The sequence below is a fragment of the Carassius carassius genome, chromosome 34 (assembly GCF_963082965.1).
Source record: "Carassius carassius chromosome 34, fCarCar2.1, whole genome shotgun sequence".
In the NCBI taxonomy this organism is placed as follows: domain Eukaryota; kingdom Metazoa; phylum Chordata; class Actinopteri; order Cypriniformes; family Cyprinidae; genus Carassius; species Carassius carassius.
Window position 1 is genome coordinate 19963293 of NC_081788.1, and position 20696 is coordinate 19983988.

Sequence of the window (20696 nt, forward strand, 5' to 3'; positions counted from 1 at the left end):
AAAACTGCTGAATAATGGCTTGAAAAGTTATAGAGTAGCCTATATAAAGCATTAATGAAATATTTAAGAAAGGTGCGTCTGTTTATGAGGATTATGAAGGCAATTTATTATTAGTGGTCCCTTTCCTTTTTTCTTTTTTTTTTCTTTTTTGGAACATATATATTTATTTGTTTGTTGTTTTTTTCTCTTTCTCAGCTTAGGCTGTCTTCCTGTCCCATTGATGAACCACACTCTAGCTCTGTAGATGGCGGAAATTTTTGCCAACCATCATAAAAAGTCACAAGAAGAAGAAAACATGCTGTTTTTGTAACATGGGAAATATGATTTTCAAAAGACAATTTGCTGTCTAATATAACACCCAGATTTTTTAATGTAGAGGAAGTAGAAGAAGAAGACCTGTAGGAGTATAGCACCATAGGCCAGCACGAAATGTTCGATAAGAAACTTAAAATGTTACCTCTGCAACTAACTGAAGTAAAAATTTTTTATAAAACTTAAGTTGACGTAACTAAAATGATTGAAAAAGAAAAGAATGTAAATAGAAATGTTCAAAAATGACAAAAGCACATAACAAAACTTAAACTTAAATGAAAACTGAAAATATATCAAACCAAAATTATATCAAATTGTATAATACTTGGAATTTTTGTATAATACTTGGAGTTTTTCATCTAGTATTATTTTAAATACTACAATCGTATCTAAATTATTTTAAAATATCACAGATTTTATGACAGAACATTTTACATATGGTTGTTTTATGAGGCCCACCACAATTTATATATTTTTACTGCGTTGTGTCAAAATGTTGAAAATCAAGTTCTTACTCTAATAACTTGTGGTTGTTTGAGTTGTGGAATTGTTTCTTGACTGTCTAAATCCTAAGGTACAAAGTTTTAGAAGATAAAGAGGTAAAGAAGAGTACTTGATTGCACTTTTTTATGCTGCTTCTATAAGGATTTGTAAGCACCGCTTAAAGATAATTAATCTTTGTAGCTTAAACAGTTGAAAAATCTAAATAAATATTCAAGAAGGCTTGATCTTCAGAGAGAGACTGATGCCCTTCAGACTGAACTCAATCAACTGGACACAAAGATCAGTAGAGTGGAGGATCAGATTGCTATTGAAGGTGAATGTTCTTATTCTGTCTTTCTGTTCATGCTCTTTTATACTACATAAATCTGTATTACACACATACTACAGGCTGTGAACCAAAGCAGTCATCATAGAATCTAAATGCTATCTGATTACTTTCTTAATAAACATTCCTGATTTTGTTGTAAACAATGCAACATATGTTATTTTAAAGGAGATATGCTTATAATTGTAACCTCATCTTATAATGATGTGTTCTGAAAATTCACTCAAAGCTTATAATTTGTTTATGGTTTAATATCCTTTTTAAAAATACATCAGAGTATGGTATTTTATGTTGTTGCTGTTGTAACTAATACATTTCTTCCCTTGTTTCTGAGCAGAGCAGAACATGAACAGGAACTGGGATGACTATGGATAGCAGGCACAGACAGATCCTTCTGGATTCTTTTAGACAGCGCTGCTCTGAGGAGAGAAACTGTTAGAAGACACACATGATTGGCACCCAACAGAATACCCTGGAAGAGCTGTCCAAGTGAGCCACCTTCAGACTGTCATATTTCTACTGCAGCTTTCTCAAAGATCAATTGAAACAATGTTTTAAAGCTGATATGTGCTGTACTGTGATGATGTGTGCATCTTTTCTGAATAAATGCATTAATTTCTGAATGGTAGGGCATATTTCTCTTTTTGTCCAGGAAAGCAAAGGTGAAGCTGGTGTTCGGTCAATCTGACAGTTCAGACAGTGAAGTTGGAGCAGAGCCAATGGTTTTAGTAAGTGTTGCTGTATTGAATGGTGTTTGTGATGGACGCTATAATATTATAATAATAGCTACTTTTTTGGCCTCTTGCCATTGCTGATGTCAGTTTTAATTCTGAAATTTAAAAAATCCTACTTTTAAATGGCCTTCATTTGAGAAAGCTAGGTGGTGTAGTTATAAAATCTTTAACTACATTTTCACTAATCTTTTACTTGGGGCCTAATCGGATAATTTTAACTAGTCAAATTCCAATTGACCACTTGGTTAAACTTGGCTTTCCACTGATTGTAACTCATGGATTACCATTTCATTCTCATTTCAGAAAGATGTGAAAGAGCTCTGCAGCGAGAGGGCTCTCTTCTTCCAGTGCCTTCTAGAGAGTCAACTCAATGTGAATCTGTCCACTAAGTAAGACACACAGGCATTTGATGCTGATATTGTGGATAGATGAGCTTTATCACTTTGCCTTGTTGATAAAAATGTATTTGTTTTTCAACTAGATTTACTCATGAACAAAGAAAAGCAGTGATCCAGCACTGGACGAGTGCAGTGGAGTTAAATGAAGACACTTATTTTAGGAGGATGCATGTTTGTTTCTGTGTCTGCATGTCAGGGATTTTGTTCTACACATCTCAACTTACAAGAATGTTCTACGCTCTCATCCTCCAAACCAAGTGCTTTCGGCTCTGCAAGTCTTGACCTCTAGACAGCAGGTGGCGTTAGAGGAGAAGATTGCAGATTTGAATGTAGAGCATGACATTTCGGATCTCAGGTATATTTTTACATTATAATGTAGATTATAAAAACCCATTCTATAAATAATCATGTTAGTGAATTGATTATTGCTTATTACTCAGTCTATTGCAGGTGATCATTTAATTGGTCATTTTAATGCATAGTTTCTTTCTCTTGTGTCTCAGGCTGTATTTTTTTGTTTGCTCGCTGGCTTCCTGGGATGAGGTGGAGTAGAGTTATTTTTGAATTAGCTCAGGCTCACAACAGATGTGGGCAGCTGGAGACTGAACTCACAGCTTTGATGAGAAAAGCAGGGACGGCACACGGGTCAGATCCAGTGTACAGGTGAAAATTTCCTCAGCCAACTATGTATCAGGTGCTGCTGGGAAATTATTATTATTTTAGTACTGACCATTGTTTTTGTGAATGGAAAAAGAGCATAGAGATAGCCTTGCTATGAGAAAATGCTATTTTGATGTCTATTTCAGCTTTGGGGCAGCGTGTGAAGATGGTGGATGAAGAGATTCTGCAGACTGCTCCCACGGGCCCGTGAGCTCACAGAGGTGCTCGAAAGGCCTTCTTTACACAGAACAAGTGAAGACTACATCACACACTGGTAAGACATGACATGCTCTCAAATGTTTCCAACATGGGCTCTTTGTGGAATCATTTGCCGGCAGCCATATCACCCTGGAGCCCAAGACCGGTTTCCCACTGAAGCTAAACAGGGCTGAGCCTGGTCAGTACCTGGATGGGAGACCTCCTGAGAAAACTAGGTTGCTGCTGGAAGAGGTGCTAGTGAGGCCAGCAGGGGGTGCTCACCCTGTGGTCTGTGTGGGTCCTAGTGCCCCAGTGTAGTGATGGGGACACTATACTGTCAACAAGCACCGTCCTTCGGATGAGACGTTAAACCGAGGTCCTGACTCTCTGTGGTCATTAAAAATCCCAGGATGTCTTTCGAAAAGAGTAGAGGTGTGACCTCGGCATCCTGGCTAAATTCGCCCATTGGCCTCTGACCATCTTGGCCTCCTAACAATCCCCATATCTGCTGATTGGCTTCATCACTCTGTCTCCTCTCCACCAGTAAGCTGGTGTGTGGTGGGCGTTCTGGCGCACTATGGCTGCCGTCGCATCATCCAGGTGGATGCTGCACACTGGTGGTGGATGAGGAGATACCCCCAGACTATGTAAAGCGCTTTGAGTGCCTTGAAAAGCGCTATATAAATGTAATGAATTATTATTATTATTATCAAATGACCTTTGTTTTTATAGTGCTTCATACTTGTAGGGATTGCTTTTAACCAGCTTCACAGTATTAAACAGAATCAATGATGCAAACTTCAGAAATGAGATAAAGTTAGAATATTTTGTAACTAATAGTTAAAGCATCAATATTGATCCCAAACTGTTCAAACAATGATTTTAATCAAATGAACGCACTGTTTGGTTTTGTCTGTGTAGGTGGGAGCAGCCTGGTCAGTTTGCCCTGTCAGAGATGCAGAGAGAGGGACTGACTTTCCAACAGTAGCTTCAACGATGGAAACTGGCAACAAAGGAATCCTGAATTAGTTTTGCATTTGAGATCAAAGTTTATGTTGGGCAACTTTATCTGTACATACTTTCTTCAATTTACTCTTACTTTACACTCAAAATAACCTGAGTAGGTATTTACTTTTCTGCAACATATTCAGTTTGTTCTTGAGGATATATTTTATGCACCTTTTCTGGATTTCTCAAATAATTTAATAGACACTTGAATAAAGGAGCAGTTGTATGTCTTTTGTCTTGTGGTGTCCTGAATCTCCCTACTGAAGGTAGAAGTTAATAAGATGCTGAATGCTTGTGCTGTTACCAGTGTGGGTTTTGTGTTTTTATCCTCAGTACCCTCTTGTGGGAACTTATGTTTATGTAATTCTCTTATGAATTGTAACAGTGGTGGTACTTCTATGGGTTAGACCAAACATTGATTTGTTAACACAATTAAACTGTGAACTGTAAAATGTCGGGCTGTTTTCAAAGCTAATTAAGAAACTAACAGACTATCGTTGAAAAATCTGCGGTCATGTTTTTGAAAGGCATCTCACTTACTAAGGTTGTATTTATTTGATCTTTTTTTTGTATCTGTTTAAAAGTCTTACTATCACTTTTGATCAATTCAATCCATTGTTGCTGAATGTCAGTTTAATCTATAATTTAATTCATTGTTGCTGAACATAAAGTATGTATTACATCAGTAGTGCGAGAGTAATGTGTTTTAGTCATTTCTGACATAAAAATGCCATTGCTTTAATAATCCAATAATTGTGTTACAAAATGTTTTAAGACAGAAATCCTTCAAAAAAATAAATAAAAGGGAGCAAAACAATTATCAGGACTTGCTATATAGAAGGAATTTCTAACCCGCTGTGCATCTAACAACCTTCCAGTACAGAGATTTCCAAACGTTTTTGTGAGCCGAACCACTTTTTATTATTATTATTATTTTTTTAACGTTTTCATGATTTCATTATTTGCTTTTCATCAACCCCCCTAGCCCAGTTTAGGAAACGTTTCTAGTGTATGAGAAATACTTTTCCTGTTTATGGATTCAAACCTTGTAAAGAACATTAACTTGCTAATTATACTCTACAACAAATGACAAAAAGGCATTTTTTTTCAGGGTGTTTTATAATACTCAGTATCACTTTTAAGCAACTGAAGTTAAAAACTGAATTGTTTTTCATATGCATTTTTTTCACTCTCACAATCAAAAGATCACTCAACAGAATGATTACAAATGATTCCAGAGGCAGCGGTGTCACAATGGCTAAATATTTCTTCACACCCTGATTCAATGGCATTGTTTCTGGCTTAAGGCTTGGATAACATGTCATTCATCATAGACACTTCTCTGTAACCAAAAACAATCACATAAAATCATGAACCGAACACATAAAAGTAAACATAACATTTTAACTTAAAATGAAATGTCAGGGAAGGGAAAAAAAGTGTTGTGGATGAGACCCGTAGATCTTTTGGTGTAGATCTCAGTCCACTGCGTGTGACTGATGACATAGATATGTTATAAAGACTCGATCCGCTTTAGAAGCCCAGTTATCGTATTCTGGTGAACAGGTTTAAAACGGACACAGATTCCTGAAAGACACAAAAAAGAATTAAACTGAGGATATGAACTTGAGAACAGCCAGAGTTGAACAAAAATGTAAACAAAAAAAAGAATCTTACCTTTGTTGATCGTGTTTTACTAAATACATTCCAAAAACGCAGAGTTTCATCGCCTGCGCCAGTCACTATTGCTTCTCCATCTGGAGACATTGCCTTCAAGATAAAGGGATATTATCACTAAACAGCATTTAAAAATACTTATTTACAAAAAGTGTGTCAACTGTTAAAATAAAACAGCAGAAGTGCTAACCAGATAGAGCACCCTGTACGAGTGGCCGGTCAATTTGGCAACTTGAGTGAGCGAGGGGTATTTCCACACGAGGATCTGATTCTGAGAGTAACCGTGTGTGCTGACCTGGAGACAATTGAACTTGCAATAAGACACCATCATGACTGTTTGTCTTATTCTACAGCATTAATGAACCAACAAAAAACATCAACACTGAGCATTTGGTTAGTTGAATAGAATTAACATACCAGTTCATTGGTGTGTTTGGACCAGGCCAGGTTGCAGACTTGTGAGCCTGTGTCGATACACTGCAGTGGCTGCGCTGTCAGAGTGTTCCAGAAGCGGATGCAGCGGTCTGCCGTTCCCCCTCCGGAGGCCAGCAGTCCATGCTGGTGAGGAGACCAGGCGATGGCCTTCACTGCGGCCAGGTGTTCTGTGTACTGCTGCATTGGTAACACACTAGAGTGATTCCACACCAACAGCTGCAGGGATCGAACACAGGAATGCTTTTAGAGAATGCTTTTTTCCTAAAAATCTTTTTTGTGCTAATATATTTTAATATTTTGTACCGTATTTTCCGGACTATAAGTCACACTTTTTTTTCATAGTTTGACTGGTCCTGCGACTTATAGTCAGGTGCGACTTATTTATCAAAATTAATTTGACATGAACCGAGAGAAATGAACCAAAAGAAAACATTACCGTCTACAGCCGCCAGAGGGCGCTCTATACCGCTCAGTGCTCCTGTAGTCTACACTGAGCAGCATAGAGCGCCCTCTCGCGGCTGTAGACGGTAATGTTTTCTCTTGGTTCTAAATAAATGCGACTTATATGTTTTTTTCCTCGTCATGACGTATTTTTGGACTGATGCGACTTATACTCAGGTGCGACTTATAGTCCAAAAAATATGGTACATTTCAATTATATCTATATCTATATATATATATATATATATAGAGAGAGAGAGAGAGAGAGAGAGAGAGCAGTCAGATCACCTTGTTGTCATTTCCTCCGGAGGCCAGCAGCTGATGGTCAGTGCTCCACTTGAGTCCGCAGACCTCTTGTCTATGGCCCTGCAGCCTGCGCTCTGACTGCAGAGGGGGCGTCCTGATATCTCTCTGAAGTATCATCCGGTCCCGGCTGCCTGATGACAGCTGATCTGCATTCCAGGCCAGTGCACCTGAGATTTCATAACAGGTTTACATTACACATTTCACTAGAATGTGAAGCACATGAGAAAGTAAACTGACAAGAAGCTTAAGAGCAATCATATGTCCTACAGTTCAAATGTTTGAGGACAAGCAGTTGCGCTGCTTATTATTTTTGTGGAAAACATGATACATTTTTTTCCCCACTGAAACAAAATGATGAAAAGAACAGAACTCATTAAAAAAAAAAAAAAAAAAAAAAAAAAAAAAAAAAAAAGAGTTAAAAAAAATTATATGTTTTTTTTTAATGTCAATTTTAATGTTTAATGTTTTTCTTTAATGTCAATTAATAATCAATTTAATTAATACTTGCTGAATAAAATATTACAAACTTTTACATCTTGACCAATGAATTACAATGATTTTTCTATAATTTTCCAGTCATTCCAAAAAATTCTCACCAACTCTTGCTGTGTGTCCCTCCAAGGCAAACAGCTTTTTGCCGGCAGTAGCATCCCAAATTTGTACAAAGCCTTTGTGTGTACCCACAGCGACAAGATTGCCCTATGAGAGAAGAACGTTCAGACTACAAAACCCAGAAAGCAACTTCTGATAGTCCAAGTCATAAAGGTTAACTCACCCTCTCCGACCAGCCCACAGATGTAACTGAATCACCCTCCACTGATAGGTCACATAGTCGCGTTACCTGTGGACAAAGCAAAGAAAAAACACACAACTTAGTTCAAGTGTTCACTTGGTATTTAATGACCCTAAATTTGCATAAACAGCCAGTGTGTCTCATGCATACCTGACTGGTGCAGGCACTCCAAAGATAAACACAAGTCCCCAGCCCAACACTGAGAACATTTAAAGAGGACCAGTCCACTAAGTTGAGGTAGAAATCATCTTGTAGCTCCGGTGCATCTAGCACCTTAAAAGGAATCTTGGAAATTTTGCGTGTGGGTTTTCTTGGTGACCGCAGAAGCTTTTGACTATAAACAAAAACAATGCATGCAATTAAATCAATGCATTTTACTAATCACATGTTTCAGGAGAAGCCTCAGCTTACCTTTTGCTGCTAACAGGGGAGAGGGAGTACGGGGAAACACTGTTATCGTCGGGTGTGGATCTTTTGGCACTGAGTGAATACTGTACACACAAACACAAAGTAGGCGCTAAAATCACAAATCAAAACACTCATGTGGCATCAAATGAACAGATCAGCGGATATGAGAGACTTACACTAAAGAGGCTCCTCCTCTCGGGTGTGGAGGGCTGTAGTCTTCTATCTTCTGTTTGAGGATCCAGGACCTTTTCAATCCCAGCACCAAGCAACTCATTCTTCAAAAGGGCAGAATATGCCAAGCCGTCCGCTGTCAGACAAACAACAGAATTTACTCGAGTTGCAAAACACAAGAGGGTTGAGTATCATATTTGAGAACGTGATCCATCAACAGTGAGGTTCATTTAAAGCATAGTCTGTCTCTCTATATAAAAAAGATAACACCAATGACTGATCAGCTTTATTAAAACAGACTACACAGGTAGAATCAATGCAATCCTCTTCTCGCTCACCTTTGCCAGTATCTGATGTTGCGTCTTTGGTTTTTTTATTCTGGCTTGGTGACTTTTCATTTTCCTGTAAATAGAGTCAAGAAATATGAACTTGACACTTACCATTATTTTGAATAAAATCAAATGGAAGCTAATTGGAAGCTTCATTACTAGTATTTATAATTTTTTTTTATGTATCACCCACATTTATTCTGTGGAAGTTGATGCTCCAGTTAGCTCCAGCTCGAGACGGTATGAATCTGTCTCCATGCTTGCTTGGTGATGATAGCGGTGACTCAGGGGTGGGAGTCAGATGACAGATCACATCTCTTACTTTCTGTATACAAAAATAAAAAAAAGCAATCAGATCAAACCAAAAAGGTCTGAAATTTATCATTTTAAAAACATTCAAACGGCACAGAAAAAAATAGCACATCAAAATAATCCAATTTCAAGTCTGGAATATTCAAGATGACAGACTTACCATGGGACTGGTGTTGTCATTTTGGACGTTGATCTGTCGCAGTAACCTGCGCTCATAGTCCTGATCCATGGATGTCATTCAGATATCTGGTAATGTGGAGATCCAGGGGCACGGTGCCTAAACTGCATTCATGGAAACAACATAAAACCATTTTTAAAAAACTATTTGGGAGAAACATTTTTTTAAGGGAAGGTCATAAAATAGGCAAAAAATTGATAGCCTGAATGCACTGTAAGTCGCTTTGGATAAAAGCGTCTGCTAAATGCATACATTTAATTTTAAATTTAAATTTAGGTCACAACGATGTTAAAGGTCTAGACTTTTAGGTGGCGTTCATCTGATGTCTGGTTGACGAGGCAGAAGGCTACAAGACTCGTCAGCCGATGCCATCTGTTCAGTACCCCTTTAACAGGTGTTAGAGAACAGCTGCTCAATCATCAGCTTCCAGACAATAGGAACATAGAGAGACAAGAATGTGCTGGACTGCGATTCCCAGTTCATGACATTTTAATTAAAGACACATAGTCTTAAATGCAATCGTTTCGTGGCCTAAGCAAACAATGACATTTTTATTACGGATTAAAGAAGTTAAATTCTTTACAAACAGGAAAAGTAAAGACAAAATATCAATATAATGTCAGAAATAATTACCCCACAGCTGCTCTCAGTCCTGAATGAAGAGATACTAGATTCATTTGTCAACACGGCTAACTATCAACGTCTGTGTTCATTTGTGGAAAAAAAATATGTCAGCGTTATATATCAGCTGACCCAAGACTATCTAAATGTATACATTGATAAAATAACAGAAGATGTAGTTTTGTCCTGCACTGATTATTAGCATCTTGGTGTTTCACAATGGATTACTGAGCAGCTAGTCAGGCTAATCTGACCCAAGTCATAGGACCTACCTTGACTACGATATTCGGTGAATTTATAATCTGATCAGCAGAACTTTATCCAAACCAAACGCATCGAGTGTCAACCTTGAAAAAAAATGCGACTATATTTGATAATGGATATAAAATACGCTGCGCCGATGTTGTTAGCAAATCGAAGCTGTTGTTATCGATGGCACCGCAAGGGATCATGGGACTGAGTTGAACACTGACGTCACGAAATTTGAAAAAAGACAAAACGTTGCTGTTTTTAAAAGCGAAAAGGTCAACTTAAACTTATTTATTTTTATATATGGGGAAAAAAGTCATATTGAGCAAGTGGTTAAAAAGGGCTAACTATATGTTACGGAAAGATTAAATTAAGAGAATTAAAAGTTTAAAAAGTGCCATAAATAAATAAATACTTGCATAAAAGATCACAAATTTAATCATACTGAAGTGTTCTAAGGTAAAAAAAAACCTTTTCTTAGCTTTTTCAGTTAACCGTTAAAAACTAAAGAAAGTAATCCCCATTTAAATGTAATTGAGTAATAGAACACGTATTCGGTTTTGGTTTTAACAGAACTCGAGTAAAACAAATTATAAAGTATAGTAGTACAGTACTATTACTCAAATACTACTTCTAGTTTATTTTATAATGCAACCTTATTTCCTTTATACAAAAAGAAGAAAGAGATAAGAGAAGATAAGAGATACTAGGTAAATCAAAGCGGTAAATTCATAAAATTATGTTATATTTCTATTTCCTTTTCCATTGTTCTAAAACAAACTTTTATTTTGATAAGAACACAGGAGACCGGTAGTGGGGTTCAAGTTTAGAGAGTGAGTTTGATGGGACGTGGAGTCTGGAAGAGAAAGCGTTGCTCGCGGATCGGGTTTTTGGCGCGGAGACTGAGATTCTGATGCGGAAAACGGCGTTCTTTAAACAGACTCTGTGTGTAGTGTAAACCAAGGGTGTGCATGAGATTTTCAACCGGGAAGTGCAGCAGAAAACACCAGGACGCAGCCCCTGTTTACCGGGGACAGATGAGAGAAAGAGATGACTAAGTCTCGGAATAAAAAGAATGTGGCCGATCCAGAGACTAAGGATTGTGGTGAAGATTCAGATGAAGGAGAAGGAGATGGGATGGAGGTAGGTGGGGGAAATGTAGAGGAGAGAAGAACTTTTACAATTGTAGGAACTAGGAAAAGGAAAAATAAAAATAAAGAAGTGTCAACAGGAAGTTCAGGGGAAAGTAGTGAAGAGGGGTGGATCGGAGGGAAGGAATTTAAAGTAATGGTTAGGTTTATAGAGGGTCATGGAATGATAGGGGTGAGTCCGATTGCTCTGACAATGGAGTTAAAGAAGTTGATAGGGGAGATAAAAAATGCAAAAGTAATGCAGGATGGAGCATTGTTGGTGATATGTGGAAATGATGAGCAAAGGGTAAAAGCAATAAAAATCAAAAAGGTGTGTAAACAAGAGGTATTAAGTTGCAAACCAGTAGGTGGAAAGACAGGGGTAAGTGGGGTAATTTCTGGAGTGCCATTAGAGGTGGCAGCGGAAGAGATAAAGAAAAATATTGATGGAGGGAAAGTAAGAGAAGTCAGAAGATTGCAGATGAACAAGGATGGAGAAAGAGTGGATAGTCTATCAGTAATGATACAGTTTGAAGAGGAAGTGTTACCAGAGAGGGTGAGAATTGGGTATATAAGTTTCCCGGTAAGAGCATATGTGAAGGCGCCATTGAGATGTTATAACTGCCAAAGATATGGACACATTGCAAGCATGTGCAAGGGAAAAAAGAGATGTGCGAGATGTGGAGGAGAACACGATTATGGGAGATGTGAGGAAGGTGTGGAGGCAAAATGCTGCAACTGTGGAGGTGCTCACAATGTTGCATTTTGGGGCTGCATAGTTAGGAAGAAAGCGGTAGAGGTACAGAAAGAGAAGGAAAAAAATAACATGTCATATGCTGAAGCAGTGAAACTAGTAGAAAGGAGGAGCAAGGAGAGGATAGAAGGAGGTAATATAAGAGGACAGAAAGTAGGTGAAGCAGGAGAGCAATTAAGGCTGGAAGAAGAAAGGGGAGTCAGGGAAGACGAGCTAGTAGTAAGTAAGAAGAATTTTGTTTTGTTTATGGCAGAAGTAATTAACTGTACGGCTCAAACAGAAAAAGAACAGAAATGATTCAAATAATTGTGAAGGCAGCTGAAAGATTTCTAGGTATCAAAGGGCTCACATGGGAGAAAGTTAGGGATGGTCTAACTTTGGAGTCTCAGCAAAGTCAGGAATCATGGGTTGGTTACTAATCTGGATGATATTAATTCTGCAGTGGAATGCAAGGAGCCTTTTTGCTAATGGGTTGGAGTTCAAAGGATATATAAATCAAATGAAAATGAAACCGGATGTGATTTGTATCCAGGAATCTTGGCTAAAACCAGGAATTGAATTTGTTCTGAAGGGATACACGACAGTGAGAAGGGATAGAGAAGAAGGTAAAGGAGGGGGGTGTGTGACATTTATCAGAGGAGGAATGCCATATAGGAAAGTAGGAATAGGGGAAATAATGGAATATGTAGTGGTTGAAGTATGGGACCAAGGCAGGAAGCATGTTATAATAAATTTTTATAACCCATGCAAAAGATTAGAAATGAATGAATTGGAAAAAATAGAAGGTCAGGGTGATGAGAGAGTTATCTGGTGTGGGGATTTAAATGCACATAGTACTCTTTGGGGGGGGACAGAAGTGGATGTAAATGGACAGGTAGTAGAAGCATTAATAGACGAAAGGGAATTAGTATGTCTCAACGATGGAGGTGGAACTAGGGTAAGTATCAATTCAGGATTAGAATCAGCATTAGATTTAACATTGGTGTCAGGAGTGTTAGGAGGAGTAACGGAATGGGAAGTTTTGAGAGAATGCACAGTGGGTAGCGATCATTATCCATTATTAATCACAATACTGGGGAGTGGAAATGGAAAAGGGAACAAGAAGGGCGCGTCAGGGAGATGGATATATGAAAAGGCTAATTGGGCAGATTTTATGAGGGTAAGTGAAGAGGGATTGAGTATGATGGAAAAAAACAGAAAGGAAAAGTATCGAGGAAACGAATAATAGCATAATCGCTATAATAAGGGGGGCAGCAGAGAAATATATACCAAAGGGTAAAGGAATTAGGAAATCGAAAATGGTTCCATGGTGGAATGAAGATTGCAATGAAGCAATAGGAAAGAAAAGGAAAAAATATAGGAAACTACAAAGAACACATAATTTTCAAAATTTAATTGAGTACAAAGCGGCTCAGGCAGAGGTACGGAGAGTGGTAAGGAAGGCAAAAAGAGATTGTTGGAGATCATTCTGTAATGAATAAGGGAGAAGTACTCCAGTAGAAGAGATATGGAATATGATTAAGAAAATGAGAGGAATAAGGAAAGAAATTGAAATACCAGTGCTTAAAATGGGAGAGAAGTTAGCAGTAACAGATAAAGAGAAGGCAATAATGTTTTAAGAGGAGTTTATAAAGGTTAATTCATCTAGAAATTTGTGTGAAAAGAGGAAGAGAGTACGGGAAGAAATGTTAAAAAGAAATCCAACAATAAAAGAAAGAAGGGAAACTATGGACAGTGTGTTAGATGTTACTTTTGAAATGACCGAATTGAAGAGAGCAGTAAAAGGAATGAAAGAATCAGCACCTGGACAGGATGGAGTAAGTTCAAGAATGATAAAACATCTAAGTGAAAAGGCATTGGTTGTAATATTGGACTTTTTAAACAGGATATGGATGGAAGGGGTTTTACCTAAAAGCTGGAAAGAGGCAATTGTTATTCCTATAAGGAAACCAGGGACGGATCATAGTATTCCAACAAACTATAGACCAATAGCGCTTACATCCCAAATATGTAAAATAATGGAGAAAATGATTACAGATAGATTAAAGTATTGTCTGGAAAAAGGAGATAAGATATCTCGAAATCAGAGCGGATTTAGCGGCGGACGAGGAACAATGGATCCAGTAATATGTTTGGAGTCAGATATTAGGAAGGCATTGGTTAATAAAGAGATGGTGGCAGCAGTGTTCTTTGACATCGAAAAGGCGTATGACATGGTGTGGAGAGAAGGGTTGCTTCTGAAATTGGAAAATATGGAGATAGGAGGGAGAATGTATAATTAGATTAAAGAATTTCTGGAAGACAGATCAATTAAGGTGAGAGTGGGAGAGAGCATATCATCAAAAGGGGTGATAGAGAATGGCACTCCTCAGGGGAGTGTCATTAGTCCAGTGCTTTTTATAATCATGATAAATGATGTGTTTACGAGAGTGGAGGAAAATATATGCAGATCTTTATTTGCAGATGATGGAGCTTTGTGGTACAGAGGGAGGAATATGAAGTATGTTGAGCGTAAAATGCAAAAAGCATTACAAGAAGTTGAGGAATGGTCTGTTAAGTGGGGGTTTAAATTCTCAGTGGAAAAAACTCAGGTAATCTATTTCACTAATAAGAGAATAAGAGACGAGGAGATAAAATGAAAGTTATATAATCACAAATTAGAAAGGGTATCCAAAATAAGATTTCTTGGAATCTGGTTAGACAGCAGACTCACATGAAAAGGGCACATTGAGATGGAGGATAAGTGTAAAAGAGTGTTGAATATAATGAGATGTGTATCGGGCCAAGTATGGGGAGCAGACAGGCTGGCATTGAAAACAATTTACATTACATTAATCAGATCGGTAATGGACTATGGAAGCATAGTATATGGATCAGCAGCAAAAACTCATCTAGATAAATTAGAGAGAATTCAAGCAAAGGCTTTAAGGATTTGTTGTGGGGCATATCCGTCCTAAGCGGTTTCAGCTTTGCAGGTAGAAGTAAGTGACATGCCTCTCAAGCTAAGACGACAACAGTTAACGGCAGTATATTGGGCAAACCTAATGGGACAGAAACAATCACATCCCACTTTAAGGGTACTACAGCAGTGTTGGGAGTATGAAAAAAGGAAGTGCACTAGTTTTGGGTGGGTGGTTGGAGATTTGGTAAAGGAGTTGAAAATAAAAGAGTTAAGTATTACTATAAGAGTGGTTTTGTCAGCAGTCCCTTTGTGGAGTTTGCCTCAGCCTGCAGTGGATTTAAAGATGCTGGAACAGAGAAAAAAGGAAGGTCAGGGTGAATGGGAGGAAATCCAGGTTAGGGAATACCTGAGGTTAATGTATGGAAATATAACACAAGTATATACGGACGCATCAAAAAATCCAGATAATGAACAAGTAGGGGTAGCATTTGTCATACCAAAAATGCAAATAGCAAGAAAATTAAGGATTTCGAATAGGGTATCAGTGTTTTCAGGGGAGTTAATTGCAATAATGATGACATTAAGAGGGATAAGCGAGGCAGGAATAAAGGAGGTGGTGGTATGTTCAGACTCAAGTTCCGCTCTTATGTGCATTAAAGCACAGCAGTCAGACACTAGACAAGATTTAGTAGTGGAAATTCTGCAAGAATTATATATGTTACAGCAAAAAAGGGTAAAGGTCATATTCATGTGGGTTCCAGCTCATGTGGGGGTGAAAGGGAACGAAGCAGCAGACAAGCTGGCAAAGCAGGCTATGCAGGACACAAGAATAGAAATGGAAATACCATACAGTAGATATGAAATAAAAGCTATAATTAAAAAACAAATAAATCAAATATGGCAACATCAGTGGGAAACAGGACGTAAAGGAAGACATATGTATAAAATTCAGCCAAAAGTGGGGGAAAGTAGGTACTCAGGTGGAAGTAGAAGAGAGGAAAACATAATATCCAGACTAAGAATAGGACATACAGGACTTAATAAAACGATGCAATTAATATCCAAGCATCCGACAGGACGTTGTGAATGGTGTGGAGGAGATGAAACGGTAGAGCATGTAATTATGTATTGTGAGAAATATAAAGAAGAGAGAGAAAAGTTAATAGAAGAAGTTCAGAGTAAAGAGATTGGTAATATCTTGAGATACTTACTAAACCCAGTACAGAGTAACAACAGAGAAGCATTGTTTAAATATTTAGAGAACACCGGTTTAATTAATAGGATTTGAGGAAAGGAAATTTTGTTTTTATTATTATTATAATTTTTTTTTTTTTAAACCAGAGGAGCTGAACACGCAGCGCTGGTTATAGCATATAAATTTACTAAGAGGGGAGAGAGAAGAAGATGGGGAAAGGGGTTAGAGTCTCCGGATCGAGTGAACAGTAGGTGGCGGTAATGCGCGAAATTGGTGCAAATCGCCAAAAAAAGGGAAGAAGAAGAAGAAGAAGAAGACCGGAAGTGGGGCTCCAAGTTTATGCACATCGTTGGAGCGTTTTTGTTGTGCCGCTGTCCTAAATCACAAAAACAATACATTCCACTGTGTAGAGTGTTTATTACTGCACGTTGCATAAAATGCCACGTTTTTTATTGAAAACATGCAAGGGGAGACGAGAGATGCTGCGGAGATTAAATATTTACTTGCATCTAAAATTAGGCGGCGAAAAGACGAAATTCATAACTAACGTTACATACTAGACAGGCGAGCTGAAATTCACAAACAAATCAGATATCGAAGGCATTTTTTCCTGATTTACCGGAGCACGAGAACGGTAAACAGTAATTTCTGTATATGTTTGCTACGCAGTTCTAAGACATCTGTAGACGTTCCTGAAATCACAATCATGCCATGATTAGGGATGTAACGGTATGAGATTTTCACGGTATGATAATCATCTCAGAAAATATCACGGTTATACAGTTTCACGGTATTAAACAATTTTTTTTTTTTTGAACAAATGTTTGAAAGCATGTGTTTATTCAAATTTCATTAATCAAAAACAAGAAAATTTAATCACTGATTATGTATTAATTTAATAACTTAGATTTGTCATTAATTATACATACAAATTAATAAATTCTGGTTTCTGTATATAGATTCTGTACTTTTATAATTTATTACAAATATACTGCATAAAAATGGATAAAAATGTAACAATTTAACTAATGTTGCACAACAGAGATTTACTAAATTAAAATGAGGGGGAAAAATATACCTAAAATCTTTTTATGTAAATTATTATTATTATTTTAGAAGTAGGCTACATTATACTACAATCGTAATTTCTGTCAATTTCTTCCAGTTAAAAATCGGACTTTTATTTTAAGATAGAATAGATAGAATAGATTGAATAACCGTTAATTGTGAGACTGGATAAAACTTTGTTTTTTACTGTAATAAAATGATGAAATTATAAATATTTTCTGTGAAAACAAATAAATATGCATACATTTTACAATTAAATATTGTAAGGTTGAAAATGTCTGAAAACCTTAGATTTTACGGTATTATTTGAGTAAAACTACATCTTTTGGGGTTGTGCACATTGGAATCCACAGTATAAATCTGTAGATTTTTAAGATTTTTAAAAACATCCATTTTTACAGAAACAAGATGTTAAAAAATAGGGTCCACCGTAATAATACAACCAGTAAATACCATTTAAAAAAAGCAAATATCAGCAGTAAAAGACGATAAAATTGATAGTATTTTTTATTTTAAAATTCAGAGTGTCAGAATGTATTTGTTTTTGACAGTGGTCTTCTCATATAAAATGATGAAATGATTATTAATTGTTCTGTCAGTGTTTTGTGTTCATGTCCTCAGATAGTGAGACAGCAGCACTGTTAAACATGGCACTTTAAGCCACGCCGGCGCATACTTGAGTATGTAGTACACGACACAAACAGATTAGCCTATATTTTATATAGCAGTGCTTTTGTTATTACTTTACAGCTTTGTTTTTGATTTATTCATCAATCCATCAAATCCATCAAAAATATTACTTAAACCCTAAGTAATAAATGGTTTAAGTGTTCCTGTAGCTCAATTGGTAGAGCACTGCGCTATCAAGTGCAAGGTTGGGGGTTCGATTCCCTGGGAACACATGATAGGTAAAAATTGATAGCCTGAATGCACTGTAAGTCGCTTTGGATAAAAGCGTCTGCTAAATGGATACATTTAATTTAATTTTAATTTTTTTTTTATTTAAATGGGACAAGGCTGTATCTGTACAGAGGGATGATATTCTGAATAAGTAAACATGTTCGATGCATTTCCTCATTTTGCAGCCGCTTTCCGACCACAGTTTTTGTAAACTGTGTCTACCCTCGATGACAAATAAGCATTCGTCTGTTCTATATAAAAAGTATTCCCATACTAGTGCCAGTTTGAACTCATATTTCGACATGGGATAGAGTTTAGAGATAACGGCCTCTGTCTCTGATGTTGTCTCCGCTGTACGTGTGGGTGGAGCAAGAGTACAGTTAAGTGGAAAGGTGTTGCCTAGGCGCAGGTGAGATTCTGTGTCTGTTATTTTCTCCCAATACCGTAGATAAGCAAATGTACACGGTATGATAATCGTACATGTTTAGATCAAGGTATATCGTCATACCAGTATATCGTTACAACCCTAGCCATGATGGCACTCTGTGGTGCTTCAGCGTGTGGTGCATGGATAAGGCTCCTTCTGGGACGTTTGTTGTGGTTTTGGCAGAACAGAGAGGCTTCTGCTCTCAGCCACGCAAAGAACTCATGGGTCAACAGTTGGGATTTCTGCTGCTGGTGGATGCGGGTTATTCGCTTGAGACCTGGCTACTGCAATGCTATTCTTTATCACCAAATCTAACAAACCTTCAATGTCCAGCTGAACCTTGGCATTAAAGTAATTGAAAATGCCTACCGGCGCCTCAAAGCACACTGGCAGTGTCTACACAACAGAAATGACAGCAACATAGTTTTGGTATCCAAGATAACGTACTCGGTTACTAACGTAACCTCGGTTCTCTCTAGAAGAGGGAACGAGTACTGCGTCTTAGCTAAGACGCTACGGGAAAAGTCTCTTTTCACGATACACTGAAGCAAAAAATTATCCTTAATTTTGAATTATTGTAAAGCGCATTTGCAGCAGCACACAGCCATAGGCGAGACGGCTCGCTCGCTCATTGGCTGCTCTGCGGCAACTGCATAAGCCTATCGAGCGCCGCGCCCTCCATGCCATGCCACAAACGGGTGTGGCCTAGCCCTATAAAGGGAGCTCGAAAAGGCTGACTCACCTGATTTATTTCATCGCCGAAGCGAACCAGAGTGAATCGTACGCACGGCAGAGAACGCAGTACTCGATCCCTCTTCTAGAGAGAACCGAGGTTACGTTAGTAACCGAGTACGTTCTCTTACGAGAGTTCTCTCGTACTGCGTCTTAGCTAAGACGCTACGGGAACCCAATGTAAAGCGCCGTGCGTGCAGGGATCACACACCAATAAACCTGGAAGCGACGCCCAGGATTTACAGTGCACAATCACCAGAGGGACTCACAGAGAGTCCTAGAACAGGAGGGGGGGGACCCTCCGTCCCATATCTAGCAGCATCCGTAGACGCGGCAATATGACATCACATAATTAAGGCAAGGCCTGACCAATGTGGTAATGTGGGTCTTACGCAATACTGCCCATATAACAGTCGGCAGCGCATAGCGCTTGCGATCTCAGAGTTCCAATCAGGACCCTGATTCAACTATACCGACAGCAGCTTTGCTTGCAGGGCGGGAACCTCCAGGTTATAGAACCTGATAAATGTAGACGGCGAGGCCCATCCTGCCGCCATACATATATCCTGTAAGGAGATCCCACTAGACCATGCCCACGATGAGGCGACGCCTCTTGTGGAGTGTGCTCTGACGCCCAGTGGGCACTGAAGGCCCCTGGAAGCGTAAGCTAACGCTATAGCATCAACTATCCATCTGGATAGGCTCTGTCTCGAAACAGCCATTCCCTTGGAACGTCCACTGAACGAGACAAACAGCTGCTCAGTCTGTCTGAAGACAGCAGAGCGAGACACATAAGCTCTTAAAGCCCTAACGGGGCAAAGAAGACTCGAGTCTCCATCCTCTCCTGACACCGACAGGGCAGACAGGGAAATAACCTGAGCCCGAAACGGCTTGTTGAGGGATTTCGGCACATAACCGTGCCTAGGTTTGAGTATGACCCTTGAGTCATTAGGCCCAAACTCCAAGCACGTCGGGCTCACTGAGAGCGCGTGCAGGTCACCCAAACGCTTCACTGAAGCGAGAGCCAACAAGAACACTGTCTTGAATGACAGATATTTGAGGCTAATCGTTTGGATAGGCTCGAAAGGGGAACCTTTCATGGCCTCCAAAACCGTCGAGAGGTCCCATACAGGGACTGACGGAGGTCTGGGAGGATTCAGCCTCCTAGCTCCTCTAAGGAAGCGGATGACCAAATCGTTCCTTCCTATTGACTGACCGAGCGTTGTCTCAGAAAACGCTGCGATAGCCGCCACGTAAACTTTGAGCGTGGAGGGGGCTCTGCCCTTATCCAACAGCTCCTGTAGGAAGGAGAGAACCTCCGTCACCTCACAACTAAGGGGTGAACTTCCCCGAGCTGTGCACCAGCTGGAGAATACTGACCATTTCGAGGCATATAGCCGTCGAGTCGACGGAGCTCTAGCCTGAGTGATAGTATTTAGCACTCCCACTGAGAGATCAGCGGGTAACCGTTGATCGCCCACACATGGAGGGACCACAACACCGGTTGAGGGTGCCAAATCGATTCCCTG

At 38.8% G+C, this 20696-nt stretch overlaps 1 protein-coding gene and 1 pseudogene across 2 annotated transcripts; one reads left to right on the top strand and one right to left on the bottom strand.

The window, feature by feature from the left end:
• Positions 1–244: 244 nt before the first annotated feature.
• Positions 245–4119, top strand: LOC132115022 (HAUS augmin-like complex subunit 5; annotated as a pseudogene).
• Positions 4120–5523: 1404 nt separating this feature from the next.
• On the bottom strand, positions 5524–10279 carry LOC132114677 (fizzy-related protein homolog). 2 transcript variants are annotated; one of them, XM_059522933.1, is made up of 15 exons: positions 10083–10279; positions 9823–9892; positions 9172–9288; positions 8893–9024; positions 8709–8772; positions 8376–8506; positions 8203–8282; positions 7942–8125; positions 7774–7839; positions 7595–7697; positions 6981–7165; positions 6234–6467; positions 6007–6111; positions 5817–5909; positions 5524–5726 (listed from the first exon to the last, which is right to left on the bottom strand). In XM_059522933.1, the coding sequence occupies exons 3-15, from the start codon at positions 9247–9249 to the stop codon at positions 5685–5687; spliced, it is 1497 nt and encodes a 498-aa protein (XP_059378916.1). In that variant the 5' UTR covers positions 9250–9288; positions 9823–9892; positions 10083–10279; the 3' UTR covers positions 5524–5684. The 2 variants fall into 2 exon arrangements, with proteins under 2 accessions (XP_059378916.1, XP_059378917.1); XM_059522934.1 differs by lacking the exon at positions 9823–9892 and having other exon boundaries at positions 10083–10278.
• Between the last annotated feature and the right edge of the window lie 10417 nt (positions 10280–20696).

Coding starts and splice junctions, on each gene's coding strand:
- LOC132114677 (XM_059522933.1), bottom strand. CDS start 9,249: ATGACATCCATGGATCAGGACTATGAGCGCAGGTTACTGCGACAGATC. Junction 8,283..8,375: donor AGAGGAGGAGCCTCTTTAGT/GTAAGTCTCTCA, acceptor TTGTGTGTACAG/TATTCACTCAGTGCCAAAAG. Junction 6,112..6,233: donor CCAAACACACCAATGAACTG/GTATGTTAATTC, acceptor AATTGTCTCCAG/GTCAGCACACACGGTTACTC.